At 43.4% G+C, this 12,359-nt stretch overlaps 1 protein-coding gene across 2 annotated transcripts in view; it reads left to right on the forward strand.

The window, feature by feature from the left end:
- The first annotated feature begins 3,640 nt into the window (after positions 1-3,640).
- LOC147210509 (vang-like protein 1) overlaps positions 3,641-12,359 on the forward strand; it is a 33,153-nt gene continuing 24,434 nt past the window's right edge. For both annotated transcript variants that reach the window (XR_015100963.1, XM_086111745.1), the window contains exons 1-2: positions 3,641-3,784; positions 11,965-12,155. Coding sequence is in view for 1 of the 2 variants with exons in the window: in XM_086111745.1 (XP_085967871.1) it covers positions 12,085-12,155 (71 nt within the window). In the remaining variant the exon portion in view is untranslated. The remainder of the gene's footprint in view (positions 3,785-11,964; positions 12,156-12,359) is intronic.

Consider the following 12,359-nt stretch of genomic DNA (forward strand, 5'->3'; position numbering starts at 1 on the left):
TGAGGTGTGTGTGCATACATTTAGAGGCCTCGGAACCACCGGGCTCAATCTGGACACTTACAATCATGATATTTCCATTTGCTTAAGATCTTTGAAATCCAATTGTTGTAGATGTGTCATTGCGTGTGACAAGGTGACTTTAATCAGCGTCCTGGTGGTCCCCCCCCCCTTTTTTTGGACCATCGAGGTCCAAAAATAATCAATAAATTATTATGTCATCTACATATGGGAACCAATTACTCCTCCCAACCTTAGTCAATTAAATGCTCTGATATGATTGTGACTCACCATCATGTAACTCTGACAACATATGTGGAGTTTTTTTTTACATTCTTATCTTATATAAAGTTGCACAGATAAGGCAAGGTGACCTCACCAAAATATTGGGCTTTGTCATGGAGAAAATTTGGCAAGCTGTTCAGCGATGAGGCGCGGAGACTGTTGACTTTAGTCTACAGTTATCCGGTTATATTTCTGTCAATGTGTGTTGCTCCACCATCTGTATTCAAAGATAAGTTGCTCCTAAAACTATTATCTCAAATTTGCACTGCATGTCAACAAAAACGAAGCAATATTGCATATACATAATGTTACTAAAATGTTGTGTGGTCACGTCCCTTCCGATCATGATTCGGCCGATTTTGTGAAACTGAAGTACTGTAAATTTAGAGTATTTTTAATGAATATTTGTTGTGTTTTGTTGACAAAGGGGTGTTGGTTCTTCGTTGTCAAGAGCATCACAACCATTCCATGTGTTGTCATTCTTCATTCATATCAGTGCAAAGTGCATAATCAATATATGTTTATGATTATAACTTTGAGCCATATACGTATCAGCACCTGCATCATGTGTGCGTGGGCTTATAAAGACATCTCTTCCCACTTTATCTTCATTTTTACACACTATCATTTTCTCTTCCTATTTACCCAAAAAGCCCAAACTCATAAACTGTGTGTCTTTGGGGAGGGAGCCATCCATCTTCTGGACACCAAATTCAATTCATCGGGGACTGTGGTGGGGGGTTGAGAGCTATGGCACCTCGCCTTCTCAATCGCGGCCATCTGCACGTGCTTTCCACTTTGAATGAACGCAATAAGTGGCAGCGCGTGCTTCTGACCCAACATGCATTGGAATCAATTGTGCATAATGATATGGCCCAATAGTAGGTAAACAAACTTTTCTACAGGTACTGTGAATAGTGTCAATTATTTTGGGGGAACAAACAAACAAGGTGGATTTGAAAAAAGCAGTATTGTACCAAAGAAATGGAGAAAGGCAGAATAGTATAGCGGCATTCAGCATTAAATAAATAAATACATAAATAAATAAATGACAGAACATTTTAAAGTGAGTCTCGGGGAAGTTAGCACGGCAGAAAGGAAAAAAATCATGTATGAGGTGAAGGGAATGTGGTCAGAAAAGAAGGCGGACAAATAGGCTTGAGCAAAGGAAAGAAGGATGTTTTTTTTTTTAAAGTGGGACTGAGGTAAAGCACGGAGGCAGAAAATCAACTTTAAGCTAATGAAGGAAGGATGCAAAGTGAAAAAAGAAGCTCTGATGGAAGGAAGCCAGAAAGGAAGATAGGAGAGAAGGAATGAAAGAGGAAAAATCATGTCTGAGGTGGACAGAAGGAAGAAAGGAAGGAAAGAAGGAAGGCTGAAAAGCAGGTTAAAGCAAAGGATGGAACAAAGGAAAATTTTTAAAAAAGTGGCTCTGAAGGGAAGGAATAAAGAAACAAAGGCAGAAAGGATGGTAGGAGAGAAGGAATAAGATCAGGAAGGAAAGGATAAAAAAACTTTCCTGAGGTGGAAGGAAGGTCAGCGGAAAACAAGATTTTAATGACAGAAGGAAGGAGGGAAGGAAGAAGGTTAGAAGGGGGGTAAGAGTTAAGGAGGCTTAACTAAGACTTCGAAAAGCAGGTGTCGACAAAGGAAAGAAGGAACTCAGACGACTAAAAAGCAACTCTGACGAAAGAAAGAAAGTAGGCCAGGAAGGAAAAGAAGAAATTGTATTTGTAATGAAATGATTTTTGATGCACACATTTGAATCCACCGAAACTTTCTGATGTCTACTGGAAGGACTCCTTGAAAACGTGAAATCGTGCACGTCACAACTGAGTTGCGAGAGGTCAAATCGCCAACGTTGTAATAGACAAACTCTACCACATGATGGCGCACTAATCTTTCACAAACAGCAGACGCCGCAACGGTCTTGTTCTTGACAAAACCACGTATTCACTTGTTTCTTATCAAATCCACACATTCCGTTGGGAATTATTTGAATGCGCCTCATGTATCAATGCGGGTGCAAAATCACCTTTCCAAATCTTATAAATATGAGTGGATAATAAGAAAAATAATTGATTACAATTATAGTTGCGAGTCGCACCATCCCCATCAATGACAGAGTATTGGCTTTATTTGGCTCTGCGAGGGAATGGAGAGGGGTCATACTAAAGTCATGACCTCTATTGTGTTCTGGAGGGCATCGGTTCTAAGGCGTGTGTGTGTGTGTTTGGCGGGGGGGTATGAAAGGAGGACAAAAATATTGATTTATACACATCAGCCACCTCATCGCTGGGGGCATCTGTTGCTTCTTAAATATGTGTGTGTGTGTGTGTGTGTGTGTGTGTGTGCGTGCGTGCGTGCGTGTGTGCGCGTGTGCGTGTGAGTGTGTGTCTGCGCGCGCGCGCGTGTGTGAATCTTTTAGCAGAAAGAAGCGCAGCAACAAGCCAATCTGGACGGGTATCCTTAACATTTGTTTTGATTTAACTTAATTTAACAGTATCGTAGGCAACTGCACCATCCCAGTCAGGAGCACCACTTTTGGTCAAATGGTTGTTAGTCATTGGTGGCAAAACTTTTTATCCACTCAAATCAAAAAACATTTGAAGTCTGAAGTCCTCTATTTAAATACGCAATTATGGTTATAATATACTGTATGTTTACATTTGTGGTAAGAGGCTTTGAGCTACGAGCATGGTCACTGAAGGAATTCAACTCGTATCTCACTAAACTTCACCTTTTGTGTCAGCAGTCTGGCCAGCCCAGAATCCTGAAATTTTATGACCCCTACTTGCCCCGAAATACGTGACGAGCCATAACTTAACTTTGTTGTTGCTGTCTGACAGTGCTACTTTGGCCGAGTGCATTCCACACAATGTGCGTGCCTCTGTAGGCAGTTTACTTGCCGTGCACATGGCCGGTGCGCGTGGCCGATACGCTTATTGTGCATGCAAGCTACCCGAGAAGTTATCCAATATTTGTCAGTCATCTATCTAGCTACAGTATCTATTTGTGTGTGTGTGTGTGTGTGTGTGCGTGTGTGTGTGTGTGAGAGAGAGAGAGAGAGAGAGAGAGAGAGAGAAAGTGTGTGCAGAGGAGGAAGAGGTCTTATGTCTGATGGAAGGATGAAAACTCCCATTTTGTTCAATATAAAGCCTAGAAAAATAAACGAAGCAAGAACGTGTTGATTTAATCGTAATTAGTGCTCTTGCATCCTTCCATTTTTCTGAATGTGGTAATCGGAAGAGAAAGTTTGGACACCACTGCGAGAAAAGGACCCACTTCTCGATCTTTTCGAGCAAGCTACCACCTCCTAGCGGCCGGTCGCCTCACTCCACCCCAGCGGTGTTGCCAGCCACTGCCGCTGAACATTCCAAAGTGGCGGTGTGAACCCCCGCCCCCTACTGTTAGCAAGGGCTGCTTCCCTCTTGTAGCCCAACTGTTTTACAACCTCTGGATGTCAAGTCAAGCACGGGAATGAGATTGTTCCCCACAACAGGTGAGCTTCGCTTCACTTCAATGACGCTTGTGCTGCACGTTTGTGATGAGCTAATTAATTAGCAAGTTAGCTCAGTGGGGTGTGAAGGTCCCTGCGTGAGAGTCTTCCTGTCTCCGTTGCTGTTGACGACATGTGTGTTTGTGTATGTTCGCTCAATAACTCGTTCGAATGTAGAAAGTTACTTGGTTGTTGATAGGAAAAGGCACGCCTTTGTCATCTACCTGTATGATTTTTACGAGACTGACGCACTAACCAAAGCCGAAACCATGACCCTGCAGCTTCGACATGTCACATTGTTATGAAGGAGTTAATGTTTGTATTTTTTTTATTTTTTTCTGTAATGGCTTCGCTTATCGTAATGTTGTTTGGTGAACGTGAGCTTATTTCCCTGCTTTGGGACTCAGCTGTTGAAGCGTGAGGAGCGCAGGGATACATGACAACAGTTATTAGTTCTGAAATGCAACCGGCGCAGTGATACGTATTAGTGTATGTTCACTACGCCAGTATATGAACTATGTTTAACAAACACAGTCCAAATGAAAGACAGTTGCCTTATCGTGATCATTTGTCTTTCAGTTCGAGACATGTCACGCCTCACCATGAAAACAGCAAAGTCGATGGTGGACTGCCTTAAATATCGAGAGTGTTGAGCTGAAATAAAACATCCATTCATCTATTATTCTCGCAGTGAAGTGAAAGTCATAGCTTGTCCAAGAATGCAGGTTGCATATAAATGTGTATCTTGTACACTCTTGTTAGTTCGTCTCGGGAGATTCCATTCACAGGCTGTCATTGAGAAATGTACCAAAGTAATGCCGAAATGATTAACTTTAAGAAGCACATGTGGATAGTTTCTGATTCTCGTGAGGGCAAGCTATAAAGGGGACATTGTGGGAATTTGACGTTTTAATTGCTTGTCTCGCCATGAAGTCACTCGAACTTTCGCGGACTGCGTGATGACAGCGGGGCAGAGGTGGGACTAAGTCACATACCGTAGGTACCAATCTGAAGCAAGTTTCAAGTGATGAATTTCAAGTTTCCCAAGTTAATGTGGCAAAAATCAAGTCAGTCCAGTCCTCCCGAAAATTCAAGCAAGTCAAGTCGGCACTTGTTTTAAGCACATCGTAAATCAAGTCAAGTCTGACTTGCACGCCTGAAAATTAATTTGGCTTCCCGTTATTTACAAATTCTAACTATGACCATCGTGATATGAAATTTCAAATTCTCTCATCTGCAAAGGAATGCATTTGATATTACATTTGCATTTGATGGCGACATGACCAAAATACAGGGTATGTGGGGGGGGGGGGGGTGGTCATATGTGGTCTGCCTCAGCACAGTCTCTCTTATGGCCAGCTGAAGCGTATGCTTACATCCCAGGCCTCCGAGTCCAGGTGTCAGTCATCTTTTGCGTGCTGGAGTGCTCATCCAGCCATTGCCGCTTCAACGTGTGCAGTGAGCATAATAGTCCCAACATTGTAGAGTTCTGGTGATGGCTGTGCCATAAATACGTGCTACGCCATGCAGCAGAATCCAACCATGTGACACTTTTAAAGTGACGGTACCCAGACCAATGTTGGTGTATTTCAAGCGCCTCCTGTTAGTGGTCCAGTTTTGTTGATATCAGACCAATTTTTTTTCCAATGTCAGTCAGAGAGTTATCTGTCCGGTAGTTATCGTCCATCCTTATGAAACACGAAGAAGTCTGCTTTCTTGGAGGACTAAAGAAATCTGACAATATTGAGTGTTGATAAACTGAAACTCTGAAGATTTGGATCATTTTAAGTTCATGTCTTGTTGACACATTTGCTCATCTATTAGTTGCCAATTAGGGCCGGTGGTCGACTGGTTAGCCTCGCAATGCAGAGGTGCGGGATTTGATTCCAGTTGCGGCCTTCCGATCTGGAGTTTGCATGTTCTCCCCGGGCCTGCGTGGGTTTTCTCCGGGTGCTCCGGTCTCCTCCCGCATTCCGAAAACATGCATGGCAGACTGATTGAACACTCAAAATTGTCCCTAGGTGTGAGTGGGAATGTGGGTAGTTCTTTGTCGGTTCAGGGTGTCCCCCGCCTACTGCCCGAAGACAGCGGGGGTAGGCTCCAGCACGCCCCATAACCCTTGTGAGGATAAGCGGATCGGAAAATGGATGGATGGATCGTTGCCAATTAATCGATTGTTTGTTGCATGCACCTCCAATATTTAGTCAACAGCTCAGGGTTAGCTGGAGTGTGGTCCTTTCCCAACTGGAGGTTGAATTCGGTTACTTTCTGGAATGCCAGCCCAATTCCACTGCAGTCATAACTCTCGTTTGCTCTGCCGCGAACATCAACACTGCAAACATGTGACACGGTGCGCTCCTTCTCCTCATGCTGCTGCTTGTCTCGTGACTTCATCTGCAATGGAGCTTTGATGTTTACTCGAGGGAAGTCACTATTTTGCAGACACACTAGGATAGTCGAGGCAGCTGAAGTTTGCCATTGCAAGTCAACTGCTCCAGTTTCAGCCATGCTGTAAAATGATTTTTTTCTTTGATTCCACAACATGGAAAACAGATGAATGGCTTTTTTTGTGAAATCTGAAACGCGACAGACCCTTCTTTGTTATTCATGAGATGCTCCTCCTTTATCGTATTTGTGCTTTCCACCCTGTTTGGTCTTTGAAAGCTTATGAGCTGGTCACGAAACTGAGGTCCAGTGACTTCAAACTATTTGATAGCGTGCATAAATTAGCCTCTTGCACCATGTCAAGTTTAAGGGCCTCAGAAGTCGGTTACATCAATCATATGATTAGCATGGTGACAGTCTTAAGTCGCCAGTCAACTCCAAGTGGAGGGCTGGGTCACTTGTAAACAAAGGACAATAATGGAGGACAGCCAGTATTTGGTGTGTACCCCCCCCCCCCCAAATAATTTATTAATTTTCCTCAAAATTAATTACTGTAGTTAATCAATGAGTAATTAATTGTTAAGCAACATCTATTTTAATTATCGAGTAATCATTTAAAGCTATTGTTTAACTTAAAATTGTCCAAATCCTCTGATTTCAAGTCAAATTTATTTAGATAGCTCTTCATCACAGAAGAGTCTCAAAAGGCTTCAAAGGCGCACAGTTGACAAATATTAACGACATCCCCTGATCTTAACCCCTAGCAGGGCAAGGAACCCCCCCGCCCCCCGCTTAAAAAAAACAAAAACATCTGGGTGGAAAAACCTTGAGAAGGGGCCGCAGTTGGGGGAATCCCCCTTTACCAAGCTTCACCGGATGCCGAGTGGGCAACATTTTTGTGCTATCTCAACACTAATTATTCTCTGATTTTTCTGTAGTCTTTCATGATGACAGACTGATTATTATTTGTGTTTTAATCAAAATTAGACATTTCTAAACATCTCCTTTTAGTTTGAAAAACCATGACCGAACCAGTAACTGAATCAGTTTACGAAACAACACTAAATTTAAAAAAAAATAATAATAATTTATTTGTAAATAGTTATCTGGAGGAAAAAAAATGGTTTTGTAATACACTTTAAAATAAAATAGTATCTGACTAATCGATGAATTGATGGGATGAGCGATTCTAAGAATATTAGACGATGACAGTCCTAATTCTTTGTGCAAAACGTCTGTTTTAGAAAGCACCTGGAATCACAGTTCAGTACGGGGCCATGCACTCGTAAGCTTGGCAGTAAACATTGTAAAAATAGACAGTCCACTGCAGACTCTGATCATAAATTAGCTTTTAATTTTGTTGCTCCAGGCTCCTTTTTGCACCCTGCATGAACTTGGACCCATTGACCTATTAAATCCCACATTGAGGACGTTGCCTTTGCCTTTCAAAAGATTAAAGCAAGTGATGTGGCGGGAGGGGGGGAGAAACATGGCAGTCACGTTTGATGGAAAGCCTGTCAAGCACAGACGTATAACTATAAATCCTAGCGTGAAACGCACTTTTTTAATCAACTTGAAGAGTGTGCGTTTGATGTGGACTAAGATGTTATCCGAAGCACATCAATGTATGCTCTGACAAAATGATATTTGGGATAGTACTTTTTTGACCATTGGACATCTGTTTTATTTTATATTTATTGACCTTTTATTTTATTAACTATGTGTTCTATGGAAATGAGAAAACATTGCAGAAAAATGTCAATGAATTACATGTTGTTCTATGGAGAACTATGACATCAGGATATATATATATATATATATATATATATATATATATTATAAGGATGGAAAACCTTACCTTTCTCGCAACGTAAAATGTTGCCCGCACGAAGCTCTTGGCGGCACTCGTGTCTGCATTGGCGCACTACGGTTTGGCCAAACCAGAACTAAACACGGCACCATAACCACTGTAATCCGTACTAACAGCTCAGTGGGATATCACAAAACCTATTCACAGCTGCCGCTTCACGTTGCCGCTGCGGCGATCCGCAAGTTTCGGGTCAGTGAGCAACGATGTACGTCGGTCCAGCGGCCTGTCACGCCGCGGCTTTTCTCAACAGCCCCAGGAGCACAATTACTTTCTATTTACATTCTACTTTCTCAAGACCCATCGTTGATGTTGCTGCGTGTGCATATGGAAGTCAACAAAGTTCATATTAAAGATGACGGTGTTTAGTTCAGCCTGGACTGAGTTTTCCCTTCATGCTGTCGTTTTTGTTGAAAGGGCTTCTTGGGGTTGCACATTGTTTCCTCTGTTTTCATGGCAGACTGCCTGCACTGTTCACAATGACACCGCGTATAATACGATCAGAGGATATCTGGTTCCTTCTATTTTTTTGTTAGTTTTTTTTTTTCATTGCACCACTATGGTAACTGAACTGGGCCGCACGGGAGGGAAAAAAAAATGCAAGACGGTCATTTGAGCCATGTAGTATGACTCACACTATTGTCTTGCTTTGCCAATTCTTATTTGTAAAAAATGGGCGCTCTTTGCACATCACGCCGTGACGTGAGATTCATCGGGGATATTTTAGTGTACCCTTTTCTGGGTTTGCGCAATATGACAGCCGTGTCTTCATTGTCTCGAGTAAACAGCTGACGAAGAGCCTTAAAAAAGATACCCCCCCCCAAAAAAAGCAGCACAAACAATTCCCCGAACATTGTGTTCCACTGTGCAAATTGGCATTCCAAATCGACATCATTTTAGCGTCCCGCGTTATCTCAACCCGACAATTTGCATCGTGAGGTTTTTCGTGCTTCTTCACGGCTCACAGGCGAAAGCGCAACCACTCCTACTGTCCGTCTGTCTGTTTTCACTTGACATGTCGAACACAGAGGTACATATTTTCTAATGATATAATTGGAAAAGACCACACATTATTACATCAATATATCACCACACATATTTTCTATCACTTACCAGGATCCATCCATCCATATTTCGATCCGCTTTATCCTTACAAGGGTCGCGGGGCGTGCTGTAGCCTCTTCCGGCAGTAGGCAGGGGACACCCTGAACCGGTTGCCAGCCCACCGCAGGGCACACACAGACGAACAACCAACCGTGCTCACACTCGCACCTCGGGACAATTCGGAGTGTCCAATCAACCTGCCGTGCATGTTTTTTGGAATGTGGGAGGAAACCGGAGTACCCGGAGAAAACCCACGCAGGAGCGGGGAGAACATGCAAACTCCGCACAGGAAGGCCGCAGCCGGGATCGAGCCCACAACCTCTGCACTGTGAGGTTGACACGCTAAACACTGGAGCACCGTCTGCCTAATCGGGATTATTTTTCACCATATTGATCAAATGTCTTCAGGGCAAATATTGATCTATGCTGTCATATTCATATGTAAGAAGAGACACATATGAAAGCATTCCTCTAATTTGTTGCTTGGTGCTTTGGAAGGGGACTTACAATAACATCAAGAAAACAATGTGCACAAATGGCTTTTTTTTGTTTTGTTTGCTTTAAGATCAACTAACGGTTAATGAGTCAAGGCTGTTTTAGACTGTCGGATGACTTGACTCATCGGAAAATCCCTGGAATCTGCACCCTGGCTGACCGCTGAGACAGAGTAATTTGTTGTCTGGTGACTGTTAGTCATCCAGGTTGAAATGAAAAGACGGCAACTGCACGTCTCGGCCGCGTGAAAGATCCGAACACGCCCCGACGGTGACAGGGGGGACCGTCTTCAGCGAGCCGGTGGCATTCCAGGATCCTTTGATCCGAGTTGAGATTGGACAACCAGTCGTACGACTGTCAGTCAATGAGTTGGGGGTTGTTAAAATGAGTGTTTGCTCCCCCCCTCAACCCTTGAATGAAAGTCATGCAAGGCAGACATTCCCGAACACAGCCCATGAAGTCACTCGCAGCTGCCCCGATGCCACTTTTCTTCGAAGTTTGTCATTGTGAACTTGGCGAATTTTGGGAGCGATTAATTGCCAAGTCAAGTCGTGAATACAACAATGTTGACCAGTAGGGAGAACTTTCAAAGCACCTCCAAATGAGCCGTAAATTCTTTTGGGCATACTGCTGGAAGCAAGGCCAGGAAGTTTCAGTGGGAGTTTCCAGTGGCGACGTAGTGCAGCTCGTCGGCAGTCAGAAAAGCATTTGTTCAAATTTTGATGATTTATTTATTTTTTCCTCATCAGATATTGTTGAAATCATCTTATCGTCATAGTATTTATGTCCGTTCCCCATCAAGAGGAGGTGGAGGTGTTCGAGGTGAGTGTGCTCAGGCACCGGAATGTGAATTTTCCATGCGGCGTATCTCTTGCCTGCCTTGTGTGATTTATTTTTTGGACATTTGTATTCTTGCCAAGCGCATTTCAAGAGCCGTGGCTTTGCTGGTGTGCTGCGCGAGCGGGCTCCATGTTTAGGAGTGGGACGTTTGAACTGGCCACATCTTATGACTCTTGAGAATAGTGTTTTGGTTTTGGGTTTTTTTTGATAGCGAGCGGCAGATCACATGAAAGCACCTGCTTTTTACCTTTTCCTCTCAGTTTAATTAAACGATCTCGTTGAGATTCAAGCAAATCCAAATCATCCATCCATTTTTGCGCCCTCTTGGGCAATGTTTTGAGCCGATCGGACCTGCAGAAAATGTGGTCCAAAAACATCTTCAAATTGGAGGAAAACGATCAAACTTGCGGGGAAAAACTTACTCGGGGAAAAACCTTCTCCTCTTGGCTGACAAGTTTGAGTGAAAAAATATCCACCAATAAGCTCGCAGGGGCTGAAATTCCGAGGGGTTCTCCAAATGTTTCAAATGGCATTACCAGAACCAGGATTCCAGGATAAACCGCCAATCGGATGTTGGGCTCTTATTTTCATTTTTCAACATTTTATTTAGGAAGGCAAAAAATTATAAAACATTAGTCCTGAATAATGAGGCTCCTGGATAATGCTCATAGTCGCAGGTGAGATGGTGAAACTGGAATATGGCAGTTTTTTAAAAAGTAATCCATTATACCATGACACAAAAAGGTTCAGTGTTTAGTGTGCCATGCGGAACTTTTTATTTTTTTTATTTGCGCTACAGTCGGACCTCGTTACATCATGAATCTGTACTCACCTGAAGTGTATTTCTAGAGCACTTGAAAACAACCACCGCTGTATACAAAGTGTTGTACATGGAGCAAAAATCATAGATACAAAAATAAACAATACATGAATAATGAAGACAGTGGCAAGCACAAAAACAGTCAAACAAAAAATCAAGTCTGAGTGCAGCTGAGTCAAAAGCCAAAAAATAGAAATGAATTTTGAGAGCAGTTTTAAAGATGGGCAGCGATGGAGCTTGCCTAATTTTCAGTGGGAGGTCATTCCAAAGAGAGGGACCGGCAACGGTCCCCTCTGAGCCTCCGCTTAGTTCTTGGTACCTCGAATAATGTCTGGTCTGCAGATGTGAAGGGGCGGAGGATGGGGCGAAGCCATTTCAAGATTTGAAAACAAATAATAGGATCTGAAAAAAAACTCTCAAATGTCTCGGGAGCCAGTGTAGGGATGCCAGAGTAGGTGTTATGTGCTCCCTCTTACGAATGAATACCAGTCAAGAGGCGAGCAGCAGCATTCTGGACCAACTGGAGACACGTAATGGAGGATTGGCTGACTCCAAGTGTATTGCAGTCATCCAGCCGGGATTTACCTACTGAAATTCATCTTCTTGATTTTGTCACATTCTAAATGTAATTTTATTTATTTATTTATTTATTTTTATGTTCGCCCCACCCAGGTCGATGTTTCCCTGCCTCAGGGTTCATTTCCAAACCGACCGCCTGAGCAAGACGGCCACCCTTCGCCTCTCTGTGAACAGGACAGACGACGTCCGGCTGAATTGCGGCGCGGCGTTGCCATGGACACGGAGTCCACCTACTCTGGCTATTCCTACCACTCTGGGCGCTCACGGGGTTCCCATCGGCACGGGTAAAATGGAATCCTACCCTCTCTTTAATGTTGAGCCACGCTCGGAGCTGCTATCGGGTTATCTTGCTCCTCTTCCTCTGGCTACGCATTAGTGTGTCACCACAGCTCCGCTTTGACAGGCCCGATCAGGCCTAATTTCTGATGGCTCTGCAGATAGGATGAGAGAACCCCTTTCTTGTCAACATCAGACCGACCCATTCACGC

The sequence above is a fragment of the Hippocampus guttulatus genome, chromosome 1 (assembly GCF_054856545.1).
Source record: "Hippocampus guttulatus isolate MCC_2025c chromosome 1, RoL_Hgut_1.0, whole genome shotgun sequence".
In the NCBI taxonomy this organism is placed as follows: Eukaryota; Metazoa; Chordata; class Actinopteri; order Syngnathiformes; family Syngnathidae; genus Hippocampus; species Hippocampus guttulatus.